This window comes from Homarus americanus, unplaced genomic scaffold (genome assembly GCF_018991925.1).
Source record: "Homarus americanus isolate GMGI-L3 unplaced genomic scaffold, GMGI_Hamer_2.0 scaffold33409, whole genome shotgun sequence".
NCBI classification, from domain to species: domain Eukaryota; kingdom Metazoa; phylum Arthropoda; class Malacostraca; order Decapoda; family Nephropidae; genus Homarus; species Homarus americanus.
The window spans coordinates 31,326-54,282 of NW_024728765.1; the positions used below are offsets into that span (position 1 = coordinate 31,326).

The following is a 22,957-nucleotide window of genomic DNA, read 5'->3' on the forward strand; positions in this document are numbered from 1 at the left end:
ACACCACGCCCCAGCAAACACCTGCCCCACAACACCTGCCTCTGCCAACACCTGCCCTTTCACCAACACCTGCCTCACCAACACCTGCCTCACCAACACCTGCCTCACCAACACCTGCCTCACCAACACCTGCCTCACCACCTCAGCCGGCAGTAATTGGTCAATAGTTGAAATAAGATTATTTTAATATTACCAGAAGCAGAAAAAATAATCATCTGAATAAAATGTTTAATGTTGGATACGCCCATCTGTCTCCCTCGTGTGTGTGTGTGTGTGTGTGTGTGTCTATGTGTGTGTATGTCTATGTGTGTGTGTGTGTGTGTGTGTAAATCCCTCAGCGATCACCACATGGTCGTCAGCAACACGGCAGTAGGTAGGACACTGCTGGACGGACCGACCTACTCGCTACCCAGACCAGGTCACCAAGCAAACAAACTCACTACCCAAACAAGACTACCAGACAAACAGCCAAACAGACAAGGTCACTGTAGCCTCTCCGGATCATCGATCAAACGAGCACAAAAGTCTGATTGATTGTCAGGTGTGAAGGCGGGAGTCAGTGACCCACCAACAACTGATTAATTACCTTCTCCTTGGTGGCCGCCTACAGAAGCATCACCGAGGGAGTTCACTCTCTCTTATTCTTCACACTCACACATTAATACTACTCCTCCACACACACACACACACACGTACAGGAAATGTTACGAAATCTCGAACCTCGCTACGTCCACCTTGTCCATGACATCCGTGGCTCGTTCGCCGTATGGAAGCAATAATAATCGAGAAGAAACGGACGGATTTCCATGAACCGTAGATGGTCCTTACTCGGATATGTTTAATGATAAAAATTATTTAATCTTTTTAATTTGAGGATCAATTTTCCTTGAGTTTTACATGAGGTGAACACTGCTCGCGAGTTAATTATTTCATTGATAATTTACCTGGAGTGAGTAGTGATGGTGTGTAAGACCTATCTCATTAGTGGCCATCACCTGGGTTCTCTGAGACACACATGGAGAGAACACCTGTTAACTGTACAGCCCCCTCCACCAACACCTGCTGTACTTAAAACATGTTAGTTACTGTGTACAAAACAAGAGTGCGGTGGCTGAGTGGGTCTATAGTACTCACCTCTCTCTATTAAACAGTGGTTGGTTTGAACCCTCTGGCTGGCTGTTAGGTGAGGCTCCCTCAGTCGACCATGCTGCGGACTGGATACTGAACTTGATAGATGGTGAACTGAAAAATAGTAAAGTGTAAGGAGGCTGTCAGAACTAATGTACCCACGGGCAGCAGCAGCAGCAGCAGCAACCCTGTGTGATGGAAAGCATTGTGTTGACACATTAGAAGCACAAAGTAAATTAATAAACAAATAAATTACTGAATGATTTAATTGTTGCTAGTAAATGACAACTGAGTGTTTTGTTGTATATTAGCAACTCGTTATACCTGATACACTAATGAGACAGGTGGAGGTGAGCGCTGCAGGTGAACCCAGTATCTATACACGCCAGGTGAGTGACGTCATCTCCTGCTCGTTTCTGCGTCAGTGATAAAAAATTAATCTGTTGGTAATTTCGAAATATATTTAAGTTATTGATATTTAATTATTTTTGTGTACATTAATCTTTTTACTAAGGGTGAGTAAATACTGCAACACTTTTGAAGTTTTAACATAGCGGTTCTATTTTTGCGAACCATGTGTGTATGTATGTGTGTGTAACTTCACCTCGCTGTCTCCAGGAACACACTACATTACACCCATTTGGTTTCTTTGATTGTCAATTTAATCCTTTCATATTTCTTGTGCTATCTACCCCCTCCCGCCTCAACAAACACTGGGATTAACTCCAACCTTCCCCGTACACATACATACCTACACACACGCCCACTCTTTTCTTAAACAATCATGTTTATCCTTGCTGGTGACGTCACCATCCTTGACGACAGCGAGCGCCAGAATATAAAAAATGGAAAAATATTCACAATGCATGTCGTTTACTCGTGTAAATTAGTTATACGTAATGCATTAAGCTAAATCTTATATTAAAGAAGAGTATAACCATTCTTGACTCTTGTTATCAAGTGTAAACAACCTGAAGTTGGATTAACCAATGAGAAAATGTTCCCAGGTAAAAGTGGTCCAATCCCAAGCTAGGTGCCAAGAGGCTGAGGCACTATAAATACGACGCTCTCTTGGCTCGGGACCTCAGACGTGCGCCAGCTACCACAACAAGAAGAGGAGCTTGGCGGGTTAATTTACCGTTACTTATTCTCGCACACACACACACACGCAACAGAAGTCCATAAACCTCCCATAACTCATAACAAAAACAGTTAAAAAGTTCCAAACGTCTCAGAAGAGTGGAAGAGGAAGGAACTCAGCAGGTGCCGAGCACGTCAAGGTTCAAGGCTCAGCAAGGTATGGTGGCGTTGGTCAACCTGCTCGTACTTCTACCGCTCCTGGGACATGCTGCCCTGGGTCTACCTCTCCTCGCAGGTAGGTCCATCACACACACACACACTAACATGTTCCTCCCGATGGTGTTCTACTGTGTGATGTTCTCCTTATGTTCTGTCCTCTTGAAAGGTGTTCTCCAGTGAAGTGTTCTTTTTATGAGATGTGTTCTGTAAGGTGTTCTTCTGTGATGTGTTCTTCTGTGATGTGTTCTTCTCCCTGAACACATTCTTTTTCACACTAGATACCATGATACATTAAGCTGTGCATATGGATAAGCTTGTGGACATGTGGATAAGCTTGAATACATGTGGATAGGCTTGAATACATGTGGATAGGCTTGCATACATGTGGATAAGCTTGAATACATGTGGATAGGCTTGAATACATGTGGATAGGCTTGCATACATGTGGATAAGCTTGTGTACATGTGGATAAGCGTGTGTGCATGTGGGAATGTTTGTGTTTATGTGGATATGTTTGTGTACATGTGGATAAGCTTGTGTACATGTGGATAAGCTTGTTGACATGTGGATAAGCTTGTGTACATGTGGATAAGCGTGTATGCATGTAGGAAAGCTTGTGTTTATGTGGATATGTTCGTGTACATGTGGATAACCTTGTGTAAGTTTGATAAATCTTATGTATGTGTGGATATTCTAGGTATAAACGTGTGTGTACAGTATGTGGATAAGCTGATGTATGTGTGACCAGACGGTGTGTGTGTGTGTATGTATGAACAAGCTTATGATCATTTAAACAAGCTTGTGTAGGTGTGAATATGTTTATGTACGTGACTTAACTCATGTACGTAACTTAAATCATGTATGTAACTTTAATAATCATGTACGTAATATAATTCATGTACGTGTTACAACTCATGTACGTAACCTAAAGCGTGTATGAAACTTAACTCATGTATGTAACTTAACTCATGTATGTAACTTAACTCATGTATGTAACTTAACTCATGTACGCAGCTTAAATCATGTATGTAACTTAAATTATGTACGTGTGACAACTCATGTACGTAGCATAAATCATGTACGTAATTTAATTCATCGACGTGTGATTTTGCTCATGTACACTCGGTAAAAAAAAATCTCTATTTACAGTTGTACGAAAACAACAAAACACCACGAATGAGGGTTTTTGATAAAGGCTCATGAGGCGCACTGTTATATACCAATCATTATGCAACCAACTAATTTTTCATTTTGAGTTAACTAAATTAGGCCTACCATAATAGGTAAGAAATATCCCACAACCACGCCTACCAACCCGAGCGAGACAACAGGATTATTTAGTTCCAAATTCATCGGCCCAACGATACCTTTTGCCGAGTAACTTAACTCATGTATGTGTAAATAAACTTTGAACTGCAGGCAAGAATGATGAAAAGAATCATAAACTTTCCTTCAAACTCGAAACGAACTAAAGACTTTATACTTTCTAAAATCCTAGTTTTTTTTTCATTGTTAGAAAGTTGGTGCGAAAGTTTTGGGAAGAAAGTTAGCCGGTATACAACAAAAAAGCTTAGCAAAGTTTTATAGCTGAGGAAAAGTTTTAAGAATGTGAGAGGGAAAAGCTTAATATACCGAGACCCGAGATCAGACCAGCTAGAAACCGCAGCTTGGGTTAGGTTAGGTTAGATTTGGATAGGGTGTAAAGGCCTGGGACTTAGGGATAGAAATCTCTTACCAGGCTAATCAGGATCTTAATAAAGGAAAGTCAAGGACCAAGGTTTTCTGAGGAATAACAAACAACCGTTTGAGATTGGCATCTCTTTACTATAAAAATATAACACAAAACTCTGACACCACTCAACAAACATCAAATAATTACAGGAGTCAAACAAATAAGGCAGTCAACAGTTAATGGAGTCAAACAATTAAAGGAAGCAAACAATTAAAGGAATCAAACAAATAATGGGAGTCAGCAATTAATGGATTCAAACAATTAAATGGAGTCAACAATTGATAGAATCGAACAATAAAGGGGAGTCAGCAATTAATGGAATCAAACAATCATAGAATCAAACAATGAACAAATATTTCCTACGGCAGTGGCCCTGGGGGAAGGTTCTGGAACACGGTGATGCACACTCAGGGCAGGGAAGCGTCCATTCAACTCCACATTCAGCAACGTCTTGAAATGGCAGGAGAACACCGGGGCACCGACGGAATGTGATGAACTGACGGTCGTGGTATGGTAGTGGTAGATGACCAGAGAGTTGGCAGTCGATAGGTGAAGGTCTGGGAACACAGCCCACGAGTCCAGGACCTATGATGAGATCACAGCCAGAATTTGACGGACAGCAGGGTAGCTAGATACTGACTGTATGGCGGCTGGGTTGAATCTGCCGGTGACCCAGATAGTCGCTACCGTTCTCACCTCTGTCCAACCGCCCAAGTGTCGTCCACACCAGCAAACAAGCGAGTTAGCAGCGGTAACCAGCAGGGAGATCGTTTCCACCCTTACATAGGGATAAGTTAAATTCAATTAATCTTCGTTGTTAAATTAGATTAAAACATGGTTTAGTTAGGTTAGGTTCAGTTATGTTAGGGTAGAGTTTGGTAAGGTTAGGTTTAGTTAAGTTAGGGCAGAATTTGGTTAGGTTCAGTTAAGTTAGAGTTGAGTTTAGTTTGGTTAAATCAAGTTACGTTACAGCTTAGATGGGTTAAATCAGGTTAAGTTAGTTAAGGTCAACATTCCTTACCTCCTTTTATCCTCCGATTGGTGTCGTCCAGTAAGGGTTCCCAGTAGGAGGAAGAATCGTGGCAGAGGCACACAGCTCCTGCGGCCAAGGCTTCACCACATCGTTGCACACATGCTCACCAAAAAGCATAAAGAATATATAAAATTTAAAACAAAAGGCTGATACAATGTTGAAAAAGTGTGTAGGATTATGTATGTATAGATACACTTAGTGTGAGGTAATAGTATATAAGTGTGGAGGATATACTGTATATATGGATATACTGTAGATAACGTGCCTAAAGTAAATAAGTGACCCCGTGCCTAATTTATATATATATATATATATATATATATATATATATATATATATATATATATATATATATATATATATATATATATATATGTGTGTGTGTGTGTGTGTGACCCCGTGCCTAAAATATATATAAGTGAACCCGTGGCTAAAATCATAGGTGGCTAAAATAAATGTGTATGTGTTATATTCTAGACTGTGTGCCATCAAGCAGTAGTTTATATGCTAAACCTCTTCTGCGTGTGCCCGTGGCATTCTCCATTATAGTTCATACGATGGTAAGGTAATAATCCTGGTCGGGGTAATCCATAAGACCTACTATGATATACTGAAGAAACAGGATTATCTGCACGACCTCTTGCCTCCTCCCCCCTCACCCCAACCCACACACCACCTACCTCACCCCACCCTCCTCCCTCCCTCTCTCCCACACCCCACCCTCCTTTATATTCAATATAAATATAAAGCAGACGACATAATTATACAGTAAAAGACACCATCAGAGGCCAAGACGCTGGTAGTAAACAATGTGTATTTGCTCGAAACAAGGTTAACAAAGTACATGGGTTCATACAAAGGAGTGTTAGTTATAAGACTAGCGAGGTCATCCTAAAACTATATCTTGCGCTTGTGAGACCTCACTTGGGTTACGCAGTTCAGTTCTGGTCACCGTACTACAGAATGGATATAAAATCCCTTGAAAGAATTGAGAGGAGAATGACAAGACTAATCCCGGGCATTAGGAACCTTGAGTACAGAGACAGGTTAAAGCATCTTAATTTGCACTCCCTCGAAAGACGTAGAGCGAGGGGCGATATAATCGAGGTGTATAAATGGAAGTCAGGACTAAACACAGGTGATAGAACAAAGGTACTCAAACTATCCAACCAGGAGCGAACTCGTAGCAATAGTTTTAAATTAGACAAATTTAGATTTAGGCGCGAGATAGGTAAACATTGGTTTGAAAATAGAGTAGTGGACGAGTGGAACAGGTTACCAAACATCATCATTAACATAGGTTGCATGGCTATATGAGCGATAGGGGTTGGGTGTAACCAATAGGCCCGCTGCAGTTTCCTCCATTCTTATGTAGTCATTATGGCGTCACAGTCTTCACCAGAGTACCAATAACCCACAGGTCTGCGCCATAATTACTCGTAGCTGCTTTAATGGGGGGCTGGTCGTACCTCTGCCAGAGTACACAATGAGACGTGATTGAATGAAATTTGGCCATCCACTGAGTTAAGCTTCACTCAACAAAAAGAAATATTTCCTCGAACATAAACGTCGGTCAGTAATAGCAGGTGTTGGGTTGATGACACAGCCAAATACTGTGACCTCAGCACCAAGGTGTGAGGTCATCAAGGGTGAAGGATGACAGGTGTGCGAGTCATCCACCACCAGCCATTTCATCTGGGTATGACGTGTGTGTGGGGGGGGGCAATTGTTTGTCACTATATCCGGATGTACTGAAACAAACATGAAAACTGAACTTACACACACACACAAGAAAATGTTAAGTATAAAGTAGTTTTTCACCCCGGCAGACACCAACGAACCTGGCAGACGTGGATGGCCGCTCACGATGCAGCCATCTCCCAGGGCCTCCTTTAACAACGACAGTCTTCAGACCCTACAATGGCTCAGGGCGCTGCTGGGAGACCGCCCTGAGTCCTCCGCCTTTATCGATGGTGATGATACTCTGAGTGAGAGACCTTACACGCCCCCCATGCCTCTCTCCAGGACCCACCACAACCCCTCCCTGGCCAAGCGCGACCAACCTGCCAAGATTCCTACGATGGGCCTCGGTAAGAGGTCGCCCCCTTACGTCCAGTATGTTAGCTTAGGTCAGTGTGTGATAGTGTCTCTCTATCTCTCTCTCTATTTTTCTGTTAACTTTCTCGGGAAAATCGAGTTCTTCACGTAGCCTCCAGATGGCGAGTGTCAAGTCTGGGGGAGGAGGAGGGGAGGAAAGGCAGTGGAGGAAAGGCGGAGGAGGGGAGGAAAGGCGGAGGAGGAGGGGACGAAAGGTGGGGGGAGGAAGACCTGTTCCTGCACATTAAAGTATTAAACATATGATGAGTTAGGGTGAATGTGACGGCCCCTCACCCCAGAGACGACAGAATTAAACACTACAAATATAAACCAAATTTCGTTCCCATTATTTTTCTCTTTCATTCATTATTAAAAAAACCTTTGACGATTAAATAAGAGAAACACACAAGACCCCATCCTCCCTCGAACACTTTGCTTCCAATAACAAAACTTTAATCTATTATTTGCATACGTGAAGTTTTCCTACGTTTATAACCTCCACAAAGGCCTCGATAGTTTACTGAAGAAACAAACCCTTTGTGATATTTTCTCATTTGAGGTTTCTTAAGTGATTGTTTTTTTTGGGGGGTTTTGGGAAAAAATTTATATTTTTTTTACATGAAGGAAGTGTGGTGACATTGTGGAGTCGTGTGTGTGTGTGTGTGTGTGTGTGTGCGCGTGTGTATGTGTGTTTATTTGACTACTTGTGTGTATATGTGTATGCATGTGTGCGTGTATAAGTGTGTGTATCGACGTGATATATCGGAATTATTGTTAATATTTAATTTTGAATGTTCATTGTTGTCAGAACACTATTATAGCTTCACAGACACATTATTAACACACACACACACACGCACATACGCACGCACATACATACGCACGCACGCACACACACATGCGCGCACACACATACATATACACACACACATGCACGCTCACACACACAGAAATACACGCGCACACACATCCATACACAAACAAATACATACACAAACACACACACACACACAAACATTACATACTGTACACACATAAACACATACAAACATACACACAAATACAGTCATATAAACACAAAAAATAAACACCATGGCCTCATCACCCCCTGAACATGACCCTACACACACACACATTACATACTGTACACACACACACACACACACACACACATTACATACTGTACACACACACACCACACACAAACATTACATACTGTACACACACACACATGCATACACAAGCACATACAAACATACACACAAATAGTCATATAAACACAAAAAATAAACACCATGGCCTCATCACCCCCTGAACACACACCACACACAACACCATGGCCTCATCACCCCCTGAACACACACCACACACAACACCATGGCCTCATCACCCCCTGAACACACACCACACACACAACACCATGGCCTCATCACCCCCTGAACATGACCCTACACACACACACACAACACCGTGGCTGCATCATCCTCTTAACATTACCATTATAACACAAAACTTATAATAGTGTACTAAAAAACACGTGACTTTACTAATAATAACACGTGAGGTATATTAATAATGGTGACAGCTGGGCCGGCAGGGGTGCTCTCTGACATGCGAAACTTCTTCAATGAGTTAAGGACCAACCTGGACAGTGTGGAAGAGGTCGCCCGCAGCCAGGAAAACATCGGGCTCCTCGATCGTCAGCAATTCCTCAATCTTCTGGCTAAGTACGAAGGTCAGTCCCTCATCCACGGGTACCTCAAGTGACTCCATGTATTCTCTCGCTCTTATCCACTCGCTTTATCAGTTTTACGTCATGTGACTCCATGTATTCTCTGGCTCTTATCCACTCGCTTTATCAGTTTTACGTCATGTGACTCCATGTATTCTCTCGCTCTTATCCACTCGCTTTATCAGTTTTACATCATGTGACTCCATGTATTCTCTGGCTCTTATCCACTCGCTTTATCAGTTTTACGTCATGTGACTCCATGTATTCTCTCGCTCTTATCCACTCGCTTTATCAGTTTTACATGTGACTCCATGTATTCTGGCTCTTATCCACTCGCTTTATCAGTTTTACGTCATGTGACTCTATTCTCTCGCTCTTATCCACTCGCTCTTTTACATCATGTGACTCCATGTATTCTCGCTTCCACTCGCTTTATCAGTTTTACGTCATGTGACTCCATGTATTCTCTCGCTCTTATCCACTCGCTTTATCAGTTTTACATCATGTGACTCCATGTATTCTCTGGCTCTTATCCACTCGCTTTATCAGTTTTACGTCATGTGACTCCATGTATTCTCTCGCTCTTATCCACTCGCTTTATCAGTTTTACATCATGTGACTCCATGTATTCTCTGGCTCTTATCCACTCGCTTTATCAGTTTTACGTCATGTGACTCCATGTATTCTCTCGCTCTTATCCACTCGCTTTATCAGTTTTACATCATGTGACTCCATGTATTCTCTGGCTCTTATCCACTCGCTTTATCAGTTTTACGTCATGTGACTCCATGTATTCTCTCGCTCTTATCCACTCGCTTTATCAGTTTTACATCATGTGACTCCATGTATTCTCTGGCTCTTATCCACTCGCTTTATCAGTTTTACGTCATGTGACTCCATGTATTCTCTGGCTCTTATCCACTCGCTTTATCAGTTTTACGTCATGTGACTCCATGTATTCTCTGGCTCTTATCCACTCGCTTTATCAGTTTTACATCATGTGACTCCATGTATTCTCTGGCTCTATCACACTTATCTATCCAATTTCATTTGTTTACTTGATCTTCAGGTGACCCCCACTATCTTATCCATTCAGGTGACCCCAGATCACTCACTAACCCATGGGACTCAGACAAGTGTTCATAAATAAAACTAAATAATCAGTTGTAGTTGTTCAGTACAGGTGTCTTAGGTATCATCTGTTGTTAGTACCGTACTACTCATAATTGTGTGGGGTTTTTTTTTATGAGATATATCAAGGAAACAGTGTCAGGGTACAGAGTAGGATGTTTCTGTACTGTTTGTGTAGTTAAAGAAGATGTCTATTGTGTCTATGGATCTTAAACTCAGCATCATGACAATTTAAACAGACTAAAATTAAGGTGTGCTTTTGAGTGATATTATCTATAGGTACAATTTTCTTTTGAGTGTGTGTATTGTTTTATGTTAATTAGCTCAGATGAGGCATGATATTAGTGCTTAGGTCTATTGCCATAATAAGAACATTTCTGTACACACACACACACACACGTATACACAACACACACACTTACACACAACATAATCATGTCCTCTCTCTACACCTAATATGGCCCCTTAACCTTATTTCAATCCCTCACACCTAACTAATATACTCAGCTTGTGTCCAGCTCACTCTTGTACTAAGCTAAATAATTTTCTTCAGAAGTTGTGAGTGGCTAAAGAGCGCCCAGCAGCCAAGCTGGTACTGGTTGGAGAAAATGACCTTATTTCTCAAACTTTAGATCAGGGATTTTTACAGGAACTCTCAAAATTATATCAGGCAACACAATCCACCAAACCCTGACCTAACAATCTTCGGGTGGTTTGGTTAGGTTAGGATGATTTAGTTCAGTTGGTTTGTGAAGTAGACTTTTTAGAATACTGTATATCATGCACTCCAGCCAATCAGTCTGGCTCCTAGACCTTCCCTAGCCTCAAGTACAGTAGCTCGACCACTCACTGGTAGACTTTGTGTGATGACGGATGTTTGTGTCTACAGCGCACATGCAAACCAATGACAAGGGTAAGGGACATCCTCCGCCCAGTGCCAACACACGTGGGCGCGTCTTCGGCTATTCCAACTACGACCAGCCCTACGCCCATTCTGGTCTAGGCAAGTAGGTGAGGTTCAAGCATGAGGCCAGGTGTGAGGCAGCAGGAAGAAGAGGAAGGATGAGAGGAACTGCTTCCTGCCTCTCGCCTTCCCTTCATCCACCTCCCCCCTCAACAGCAAGACAAGCTACCTACTTCAGGTGTGAATTCATATGAATTTGGTATTGCTTAAATACCCACACTTCCCCAGCCAGTGTAAACACCAGCCACTAGCAAGAGGCAAAACATATCATGCATCATCTTCACTGGTAAATACAAATGCACAAGAATGTGTACAAATGTGTTCAATTATTGCCAAATATTTTTATCATGAGAAACTCTGTAACTTAATATTGTAAAATCAAATCCTACCTCTCTCCCCTAACAAAAAAAAAGATGATAATATAATAAAATAAATAAAGATACCGAACTGCATGTGATGATTTACCCCCACACACCAAGAGTACTAGCGAGCTCTGGGTCCCCAAACTACCACTGGTATAAAGTATTAAATGGTAACAAAATAAACTCCAATAATTAACATGAGAAAACCTATTTTCTGTTTGACTGTTGATACTAACTGAACGTAATATGAAAGCTGTGCTATCTTGATCACAATCATGAGTATAATCCACTCCTTGCAACAACACAATCTTGTAGCAAGTTGAGAAATTTAAAGCTAACTAACAGATGCATGAAGCCTGTTTTACGTAAATTATAAACTGGGTGACTTTATTAAAAAAAAATACGATTGACATGACTTAATATTTTGTTTTAACCAATTTTTGTTGATTATGACTTGTATTTATCTGAGGAAGTTAAGGAACATGACACTCAGCCATGTTTGCCAGGAGACTAAATAACCTGAAGCTGGGGACATTGGGTCACTAGCTGGTGGTCACAGACAAGTTAGAGATATCTTAAGGGGTCATTATTTACACTGCTAATTTGAACACTTTCTTTTGTTGAGAAACATTTGCATCCATTTTAGTTTTTTCTTTGTAACATAAAAGAGAGTATACTAGCTTGACTATTAGTGGAGGTAATTATGCACTCACATCAGGACAAGGTGAAAGGAGAGTTTACTAGCTTGACTATTAGTAGAGGTAATTATGCAGATTCACATCAGGACAAGGTGAAAGGAGAGTTTACTAGCTTGACTATTAGTAGAGGTAATTATGCAGATTCACATCAGGACAAGGTGAAAGGAGAGTTTACTAGCTTGACTATTAGTAGAGGTAATTATGCAGATTCACATCAGGACAAGGTGAAAGGAGAGTTTACTAGCTTGACTATTAGTAGAGGTAATTATGCAGATTCACATCAGGACAAGGTGAAAGGAGAGTTTACTAGCTTGACTATTAGTAGAGGTAATTATGCAGATTCACATCAGGACAAGGTGAAAGGAGAGTTTACTAGCTTGACTATTAGTAGAGGTAATTATGCACTACATCAGGACAAGGTGAAAAGAGAGTTACTAGCTTGACTATTAGTGGAGGTAATTATGCACTCACATCAGGACAAGGTGAAAGGAGAGTTTACTAGCTTGACTATTAGTGGAGGTAATTATGCAGACTCACATCAGGACAAGGTGAAAGGAGAGTTTACTAGCTTGACTATTAGTAGAGGTAATTATGCAGACTCACATCAGGACAAGGTGAAAGGAGAGTTTACTAGCTTGACTATTAGTAGAGGTAATTATGCACTCACATCAGGACAAGGTGAAAGCGTTAAATACAGTGGTCCCTCAGTTAACGAGATTTCGGTTAACGAGTTGCCTTCCATAGGATTCTTAACTTCGGTTAACGAGCAATCCCTTGATTAACGAGTTTCTTACGAGCCAACCTGAACATGATTTCGCTTGCATTTGGCAGTCTACCAGCTGTAGTATTAGTCCGCCAATACAGTAATCGGTTCTAGGGCTTAAATTCCTTACCATTTTTGCAAATATCAAGAAGTTTATACTATTCAATAATTTTATAAGCTTAATATTAAATTTTTTACTAATTTTAACAAATATTGAACATAATTGAAGGTAATGAAACTAGTTTTATGCGCGCCATCCAGCCTCTCAACACACCATACAGGCGTCAGTCTTTGTATCTTTTCAGTGGAGGTAACATCTTGCTTGAGACTCTCTTCAACTAAATACCTTTTTTCTGTTTTTGCAAGCAAATTATTGGTCATTTTAAAATTTATTTTACATATTGACAATATATAATGCAGTGCAGTGTTGATTTAAAGAAAATAATCTTGAAATACAACAAGAGAACTAAAATTTCATGGGTGAAATGGCACCATGGGGCGACTTCTCTTCCGCCCCAATGCCTTCTCTTCTCCCTTCTCCACCCCCATTCTAATTCTCATCATCATCATCCAGGAGCCTTCTACATACACACCTCAAAGTAAGTGTACTTTTCTACCTTTTTTGTTGAATTTAGGCAATTTTCGGTGAGCTGGAACCAATTACCCAAAAACCCATTGAAACAATGGTTTCGGTTAATGAGTTTTTCGGTTAACGAGCAACCTTCTAGAACGGATTGTGCTCGTTAACCGAGGGACCACTGTATATTATTTTCCCCAGTATTTACAAGAGAGGATGTGTGCATCTCCTTGCATCTGAGGAAAAATGGCTTGACAAAGCACTAACAGACATTGTCAAAGGTTAGGGTATGTAAGAACCCTGGTCATTATAGAGTGCATCCCAGTTGAGAGTGTTGTGAAATGAGCTTGCAGAGCTCCTTAAATTCTGGGTCTGCAGATGCATGGACAAACAAAAGGTCCCCAGTGACTGGAAAATGGCATATGTGAGTGCTATATTCAAACAGGGTGATCACCACTGCACAAACAATTACAGGCCAGTGAGCTTGACCAGCACAGTGTGTAAACTGCAGTACTGCACTAGAGAGCATCATACAAGCTACCATGATGGAAGAACAAGGAACACCCTTGTAAATAAATATCAACATAAACCTATGCTTTGCTTGATGAAATTATTTAAAGTGCTGGATGTTTGAACACAGACCCTGGGGCAATAATGGTTACATATATCTCCAGTTTGCTAAGGCTTTCAACAGCACACCTCATGAATGGCTGAATATACAAATAAAAGGGTATGGAATTCGAAGGAGTATCTTAGCATAGATCAGAATTTTTTCATGACTGCATGCAGTGTGTGGTGAATAATGGAGCTTTTTCTTCACTAAAGTTCTCATTAACTGTAAGCAGCTGAAACATATTGAGAGATGTGGTAACTTTGTGTTTACCCCCCAGTAAAACCTCGATTAACCGACCACACATGGGGGGAAGGGGCCGACGGATAATAGTACATAAAGTCTACGGAAACAAAACATACATTTTCAAAGTACCTTTCCCTAACCTACCTCATTTAATTCTCTCTATTCATTTTTGTTCATTTGTCATTCATATTTCAATAGAATTTGCTTTAAAACATTAACCACTTTAGTAAATAAATATGAACCAGCACAGAAACCATGAATGAAAAATGGAAAAGTCAAAGAACATGTCATCACAAAAATTTTGACCAAGTCCCAGGTTGCTCATCTGACTTTCTACCTCATTTACACACAATTGCAGGGTCTCAATAGCTTCTCTTACTATTGACAACACAACATACACATATTCTCTCTCTCTTGATTTTTTCTTTTAATTTTTGCATTTATTTATGGTTCTTTTTTATTATTATTATTATTATTATTATCATCATCATCATCATCATCATCATCATCATTATTATTACATTATCGCCCCCCAGGCCCCGATGTGGGTCAGTGACCTGCGCCCGGGTGGGCTAATCCCTGCTTAAAAAAAGAATTTTTTTTTTATATTTTTTTAGTTCGGGATTGACGGTTAATCCGAAAGTCGGTTAATCGAGGTTTTACTGTATTTACATTGTATTAAAACTCCAGGAGTGGCCCTAAGGAACCTCACAATAGTAGCCAGACTAAGGATGATAAGAAACGCTTTCCACAGAGATGCCACAACTTGCCAAACACATCAGCCACTATACCAGGTACAGTATAAGTGCAGGTGACTCTAGATTGATGCTAATTTCTAATACTTGAACAAATTACACATACCTGTACATATTGCCTATTTGGGAAAAATTATTCAAATTGTGAATGCTTTTCAAAAGTAGATATACTGTACAAGTGATGGTAGTGGTCTTGTGCTACTTTCCAAAGGAATAGCTGTGACTGTAGTGCCACTATTACCAGGATGGCCAAGGACACCTAGGCGCAGTAATCGGCGAGACAGACCTCAAGACGGAGTACGTAGTGGGAAAGGTGAATGAGTGGGTTAGGGAAATCCAAGCTGTCTCAGATTGCTAACACAGAGCTACATGCTGCTTTTGCAGCATTCACCCATGGAGTCAAGCATCGTTGGAACTACCTGATGCGTACTGTCCCTGATATTGGACCCCTCCTCCACCCGCTTGACGAAGCTATCAGCGTCAATTTCATTCCCAAATTAGTGAAACACCCTCACCTAACCCCAGCAGAAAGATCACTCCTTGCACTACCACCAAGACTGGGAGGAATGGGACTAACCAATCCAGAGGAGATTGCTGCCGCTGAGCATCAAAACTCAGTAAAGCTCACGGTAGCCCTCACAAACCACATAATAGCTGAGAACGCAACAGGGGAGGTGGATACCAGTGAAGTAAACAAGATCCGAAGGTCTATTACGATAGAACGACAGCACGGCCAAAGTGACAAGCTGCAGCAACTATTGCTGCAGGTACCAGAGAATTTGAAAAAAAGTAACTATAGCGCAGGAGGTGGGCGCCTCGAACTGGTTAACTACGTTACCGATAAGGGCAAATGGTTTCAGTCTCATTAAACAAGAATTTACAGATGCCAACGCTCTAAGGTACGGTCGGCCAGTAGAAGGTTTGCCCTCCCAATGCGTGTGTGGCTCCTCCTATGACGTCGATCACGCCATGGTGTGCAAGAAGAGGGGGCTTCATATGCATGAGGCATGACGAAGTAAGGGATCTCACAAAAAATATGCTGAAGGAAATCTGCCGGGATGTCATGGTAGAACCGACCCTCCTTCCTTTGGAAGGTCAGATCTTCCAACATAGAACTTCAAACATGGCTAACGAAGCCCGTGTTGACGTCAGTGCTCGAGGGTTCTGGACGCGGGGACAGCGAGCTTTCTTCGACATCAGGATTTTTAATCCCATGGCCGCATGTCACCGTAACCTAGCTCTCGATGCTGCACACAGGAGGAACGAGAATGACAAGATAAGGGCATATGGGAAGAGAATTCAAAACGTTGATCAAGGCAGCTTCACAACCTCTGGTGGGATGGGACCAAGTGCAAGATGTTGTTTCTAGGCCAGACTCACGGAGGTGATCTCTGAACAGAAGCAGCAGCCCAGAAGTTATGTTACAGCCTGGATGAGATGTCAACTGTCTTTCTCTCTCCTTCGGTCGGCTTTGCTCTGCCTCAGGGGAACGAGAGCTTCTGCCCCAATGCCGACAACAGCTGCAGATATTGACTATGAGGCTACAGTCACTGAATGCTGCATAGATCTGCGGCTCAACTAATTCAACAGAGACAGGATAGCTACTCTTGTATTAGGATATTTAATATTAAGGTAATAAAATGGCAGCGAAGGTGTGGCTATTGGGGAAGGCTGGAGGCCACTCTATTACCAGGAGGTAGCAAATACAACACTGCAGATTGGTAACTGGAGTTTGCACACAATATGGACAGAATTTTTCTTCTTTTTCTTACTGCTGTACAGTATTTATTTTTCTTCCTGCTTCTCTTCCCTTTTCTTCTTATAGCTTCTTTTTATTACCATTGTTTATTTTTTCTTACTGTTTCTTCTCTCTCTTAAAAGTCGGTATCACTACTATTCTTTGTCAACTATTCTATGTAAGAAAGTTCATTATACAGAATCAGACATGACTTCTTCTCATCTACCTTGGTGGCCATCACTTGTGGAGGACAGGTACAGGATGAGTTGTTACCATTATCCTCATTTACTATAGATATTTTGCTTTCCATAATTATTCTCTTACCAACAGTGTCGTTGGTAAATAATATCACTGTACTGTACTGTATATACATTTGGATCGACTGAAGAATCTTACCCCACAGGCAGCATGGTGGGGGGATTCTTCAGGTGGAGTGGGTGGGGGGAGGAAAATCCTCAGGTGAGTGGGTTGGGGTGTAGATTTTTCAGGTGGAGTGGGTGGGGGAGATTCTTCAGTTGGAGTGGGTTGGGGAGGAGATTCTTCTTGGAGGGTTGGAGAATCTTTGTTGGAGTGGGTTGGGGAGGATTCTTCAGGTGGAGTGGGTTGGGGAGATTCTTCAGGTGGAATGGGTTGGAGATTCTTCAGGTGGGTGGGTTGGGAGATTCTTCAGGTTGGAGTAGATTGGGGTTGATGGGTTGGGGAGGAGATTCTTCAGGTGGAGTGGGTTGAGAGAAGGGGTCTTCTTCAGGTGGAGTGGGTTGGATTCTTCGGAGTGGGTTGGGGAGATTCTTCAGTTAGGTGGGTTGGGAGATTCTTCAGGTGGAGTGGGTTGGAGATTCTTCGATTGGAGTGGGTTGTTGAGAGATTCAGGTGAGTGGGTTGGGGAGAATTCTTCGGAGAGATTCTTCAGGTGGGTTGGGGAGGGGATTCTTCAGGTGGGTTGGGTTGAGGGAGAGATTCTTCAGGTGGAGTGGGTTGGGAGTGTTGGTGGGGTGGGAGGAGATTCTTCAGGTGGAGTGGGTTGGAGATTCTTCAGGTGGAGTGGGTTGGGGTGGAGATTCTTCAGGTGGATTGGGTGGGTGGAGATTCTTCCATTCTTCAGGTGGAGTGGGTTGGGGAGAATCTTCAGGTGGAGTGGGTTGGGGAGAATTCTTAGAGTGGAGTTTGGGAGATTCTTCAGGTGGAGTGGGTTGGGTGGGAGATTCTTCAGTTTAGTGGGTTGGGGAGAGATTCTTCAGGTGGAGTGGGTTGGGGAGATTCTTCATTTTGGAATGGGTGGGGGGAGATTCTTCAGGTGGAGTGGGTTGGGAGAGATTCTTCCAGTGGGTGGGTTGGGGAGGAGATTCTTCAGGAGTGGGTTGGGTTCTTCAGGTGGAGTGGGTTGGGGAGATTCTTCAGGTGGGGGTTGGGGAGATTCTTCAGGTGGAGAGGGTGGGTTGGGGAACTTCAGGTGGGTTGGTTCTTCAGTTGGAGTGGGTTGGGGAGAGATTCTTCAGGTGGAGTGGGTTGGGGAGGAGATTCTTCAGGTGGAGGGGTTGGGGATTCTTCAGGTGGAGTGGGTTGGGGAGGAGATTCTTCAGTTGGGTGGGTTGGGGAGGGTGGAGGGTAGGAGATTCTTCAGGTGGAGTGGGTTGGGAGAGATTCTTCAGGTGGAGTGGGTTGGGGAGGAGATTCTTCAGGTGGAGTGGGTTGGGGAGAGATTCTTCAGTTGGAGTGGGTTGGGGAGGAGATTCTTCAGTTGGAGTGGGTTGGGAGAGATTCTTCAGGTGGAGTGGGTTGCAGAGGAGATTCTTCAAGTGGAGTGGGTTGGGGAGGAATTCTTTAGTTGGAGTGGGTTGGGGAGATCTTCAGGTGGAGTGGGTTGGGGAGGAGATTCTTCAGGTGGAGTGGGTTGGGGAGGTTCTTCAGGTGGAGTGGGTTGAGGATTCTTCAGGTGGAGTGGGTTGGAGATTCTTCGGTGGAGTGGGTTGGGGAGGAGATTCTTCAGGTGGAGTGGGTTGGGGTGGAGATTCTTCAGGTGGAGTTAGAATCTTCAGGTGGGTGTGGGTTGGGTGGAGATTCTTCAGGTGGAGTGGGTTGGGAGATTCTTCAGTGGGTTGGGGAGATTGGTGGAGTGGGTTGGGAGGTGGAGATTCTTCAGGTGGAGTAGATTCTTCCAGGTGGAGTGGGTTGGGAGAGATCTTCAGGTTGGAGTGGGTTCTTCAGGGAGATCTTCAGAGGAGATTCTTCAGGTGGAATGGGTTGGGGAGGAGATTCTTCTGGTGGAGTGGGTTGGGAGATTCTTCGGTGGGTGGGTTGGGGAGGAGATTCTTCCAGGTGGAGTGGGTTGGGGAGGAATTCTTCAGTTGGTGTGGGTTGGGGAGAGTTCTTCAGGTGGAGTGGGGTTGGAGATTGGTGTGGGTTGGGACTTCAATTGGAGTGGAGTTGGGGAGGAGATTCTTCAGGTGGAGTGGGTTGGGGAAGTCTTCAGGTGGAGTGGGTAGAGAGGAGATTCTTCAGTTGGAGTGGGTTGGGAGATTCTTCAGGTGAGTGGGTTGGAAATTCTTCAGTTGGTGGGTTGGGGAGGAGATTCTTCAGGTGGAGTGGGTTGGGGTTCTTCAGGGGTGGGTGGGGAGATTCTTCAGGTGGAGTGGGTTGGGGAGATTCTTCTGTGGGTGGTTGGGGAAATTCTTCAGTTGGAGTGGGTTGGGGAGAAGATTCTTCCAGGTGGAGTGGGTTGGGGAGATTCTTCAGTTGGATTGGGTTGGGGAGATTCTTCAGGTTGGAGTGGGTTGGGAGGAGATTCTTCAGGTGGAGTGGGTTGGGGAGGAGATTCTTCAGTTGGAGTGGGTTGGGGAGGGTTCTTCAGGTTGGGGTTGGGTTCTTCAGGTGGAGTGGGTTGGGGAGGAGATTCTTCAGTTGGAGTGGGTTGGGGAGATTCTTCAGGTGGAGTGGGTTGTGGTGGGGTTCTTCAGGTGGAGTGGGTTGGGGAGGAGATTCTTCAGGTTAGGAGTGGGTTGGGGAGGATATTCTTCGGTGGAATGGGTTGGGGAGATTCTTCAGGTGGAGTGGGTTGGGAGGAGATTCTTCAGGTGGAGTGGGTTGGGGAGATTCTTCAGGTGGAGTGGGTTGGGAGGAGATTCTTCAGGTGGAGTGGGTTGGGAGAGACTCTTCAGAGAATTTCTTCAGGTGGAGTGGGTTGGGTTGGTGGAGAGAGGAGATTCTTCAGGTGGAGTGGGTTGTTCTTCAGGTGGAGGGTAGGAGATTCTTCAGGTGGAGGGTTGGGGAGGAGATTCTTCAGTTGGAGTGGGTTGGGAGGCAGGAGTTCTTCGGTTGGAGTGGGTTGGGGAGAATCTTCAGGTGGAGTGGGTTGGGGAGGATTCTTCAGGTGGAGTGAGGGTGGAGTGGGTGGGGTGGAGATTCTTCAGGTGGAGTGGGTTGGGGAGAGATTCTTCAGTTGGAGTGGGTTGGGAGGTGATTCTTCAGTTGGGTGGGTTGGGGAGAATCTTCAGTTGAGGTGGGTTGGGAGGAGAGGTGGAGATTCTTCAGGTGAGATTGGGTTCTTCAGGTGGAGGAGATTCAGGTGGAGTGGGTTGGGAGGAGATTCTTCAGGTGGAGTGGGTTGGGGTGGAGATTCTTCAGGTGGAGTGGGTTGGGGAGGTTCTTTGGTGGAGTGGGTTGGGGTGGATTCTTCAGGTGGGGGAGTGCAGGTATTCTTTGGTGGGTGGGTTGAGAGATTCTTCAGGTGGGTGGGTTGGGAGATTCTTCAGGTGGAGTGGGTTGGGTGGAGTGGGTTGGGGAGGAGATTCTTCAGGTGGAGTGGGTTGGGGAGGAGATTCTTCAGGTGGAGTGGGTTGGGGTGGAGATTCTTCAGGTGGAGTGGGAGTGCAGGGGGGGTATTCTTTAGGTGGATACTCTGAGGGGAGGTTCTTCATGTGTTCGTTCCATATATTTGTGACTATCTGACGTATCCACTTTTCTCATTCTGGATGGATGAGGAGTCCGAATAACAAGTCTTTCCTGAGGGGGAAGGTAGGCAGCGGAGGTGAAGTTGTTATTGTGAACCTGGTATACAACAACAACTGAAGTGTAAGAAGAAGGAATTGCATGGTGTCACAATTCATCACTCTCTCCCGTCTTACAGAATATGATGATCTTTAATTCACTCATTCTGGGTGATGGTAGTCATGGGAGCGTGAGAGATGTTCACATTACCACAAGCAACAATAATCTGTGAGTTAACTAGAAAAATCATGGAAAGCCTAAGGACATGCGTGTTCCTGGGCTACTCTAAAATGACATACATTATATAAAGGTATTTCATTCATCTTAACTAAAAGTTTTCTAATGAATTGATTGAATGGAGATTCTTCAGGTGGAGTGGGAGTGCAGGGGGGTATTCTTTAGGTGGAGTGGGTTGGGGAGGAGATTCTTCAGGTGGAGTGGGTTGGGGAGGAGATTCTTCAGGTGGAGTGGGTTGGGGTGGAGATTCTTCAGGTGGAGTGGGAGTGCAGGGGGGGTATTCTTTAGGTGGATACTCTGAGGGGAGGTTCTTCATGTGTTCGTTCCATATATTTGTGACTATCTGACGTATCCACTTTTCTCATTCTGGATGGATGAGGAGTCCGAATAACAAGTCTTTCCTGAGGGGGAAGGTAGGCAGCGGAGGTGAAGTTGTTATTGTGAACCTGGTATACAACAACAACTGAAGTGTAAGAAGAAGGAATTGCATGGTGTCACAATTCATCACTCTCTCCCGTCTTACAGAATATGATGATCTTTAATTCACTCATTCTGGGTGATGGTAGTCATGGGAGCGTGAGAGATGTTCACATTACCACAAGCAACAATAATCTGTGAGTTAACTAGAAAAATCATGGAAAGCCTAAGGACATGCGTGTTCCTGGGCTACTCTAAAATGACATACATTATATAAAGGTATTTCATTCATCTTAACTAAAAGTTTTCTAATGAATTGATTGAATATCTAGGGTACATAATTAATATCATTTACAGTACTGTACTCCCTGAAAAATTTTTAGTGGAAGAACACCAACGCTCCTACATGAATTATGAGGCCATCACCTTTGACTTAATGAGAGGATTCCTATATACTATATTAGTCGGAGATGCTGTTGAGCACCTCGCTGCTAAGGGAATAAACACTATAAAACATGTAATTCTGGGTATCAGAAATGTAATTTTTTTACTTAAGATCATGTTTTTATTTATAAAAACTAAGACTAGCTTGAATTCCATAATTAAGCTTGGTAATTATGAATTGTATCTCAAAGTAAAGCACCCTATCTAACTTCATAAAAAACTAGAATTTCATCGTTTTCCCTATTCCACATTACTGTATTAGCCATACACCAGGGAAGGTTGTCTCACATCATTAATACAACCAATGATTTAGCAGCTTGATGTACATAACCTTACAACCATCTTACAGTACATTAGTTAGCAATAAAAATTTTCAGTTTACCATCACAAATTCCATATTTATGGCCATACAACAAAATTGAGGTTTGCTCATGAAATATTTTATTCTGGCTGAACCCAAAGCCAGACAGGTCTTGTAATACAGAGCCAGGCAGGTCTTGTAATAGGGTAACTTAAGAGAGGGTCCTTCAATTTTCAGACAGGGCTCAAACTCATCTTGAGCTAATATGTTAATCCTAAGTATACACGGCTTACCTTTCTGAATTATCTGTACAGGTGCTCCTCTACTCAAGAATGTTCAACATACAAATTTTCAGAGATACAAACATCATCACTGAGGGGGGATTACCTGCCAGAACAGGTGTTTAATGTGGATGAGACTGGATTATTTTGAAGAAAATTCCAGATAGAACAAGCATTACCTAAGAGTGAGCCAGGTTTTAAGGCTGTATTAAAGGGTATAGCTGTACTAAATATCCATAAACTTTTCATTTTTTACAATATGTTTGGTATCTAAAAGAGTAAAGTTGGACTTACAAACAAGCCTCAGGAACGTAACTCGTTCGTAAGTAGAGGAGCACCTGTATTGTAGACCTAAAAATTATGCCAATATTGTTGTTCCTAAGAGCTGTCAGTCTAGGTATAGCCAAGACTACTTAATTCAGCCCCCA

The 22,957-nt window shown here is 43.0% G+C and overlaps 1 protein-coding gene across 3 annotated transcripts; it reads left to right on the forward strand.

The window, feature by feature from the left end:
- Positions 1 to 2,201: 2,201 nt before the first annotated feature.
- LOC121866219 lies at positions 2,202 to 11,568 on the forward strand. Of its 3 annotated transcripts, none has more exons than XM_042365825.1 (4): positions 2,202 to 2,503; positions 7,022 to 7,321; positions 8,875 to 9,024; positions 11,042 to 11,568. In XM_042365825.1, the coding sequence occupies exons 1-4, from the start codon at positions 2,428 to 2,430 to the stop codon at positions 11,161 to 11,163; spliced, it is 648 nt and encodes a 215-aa protein (XP_042221759.1). In that variant the 5' UTR covers positions 2,202 to 2,427; the 3' UTR covers positions 11,164 to 11,568. The 3 variants fall into 3 exon arrangements, with proteins under 3 accessions (XP_042221759.1, XP_042221760.1, XP_042221761.1); XM_042365826.1 differs by having other exon boundaries at positions 7,022 to 7,282; XM_042365827.1 differs by having other exon boundaries at positions 7,022 to 7,282; positions 8,887 to 9,024.
- The last annotated feature ends 11,389 nt before the right edge of the window (positions 11,569 to 22,957 follow it).

Bases quoted from the DNA above. Each gene is read 5' to 3' on its own strand.
- LOC121866219 (XM_042365825.1), top strand. From the start codon at position 2,428: ATGGTGGCGTTGGTCAACCTGCTCGTACTTCTACCGCTCCTGGGACAT. The intron at 2,504-7,021 runs GTAGGTCCATCA...TCACCCCGGCAG, and splicing joins GGGTCTACCTCTCCTCGCAG to ACACCAACGAACCTGGCAGA. The intron at 9,025-11,041 runs GTCAGTCCCTCA...TTGTGTCTACAG, and splicing joins TCTTCTGGCTAAGTACGAAG to CGCACATGCAAACCAATGAC.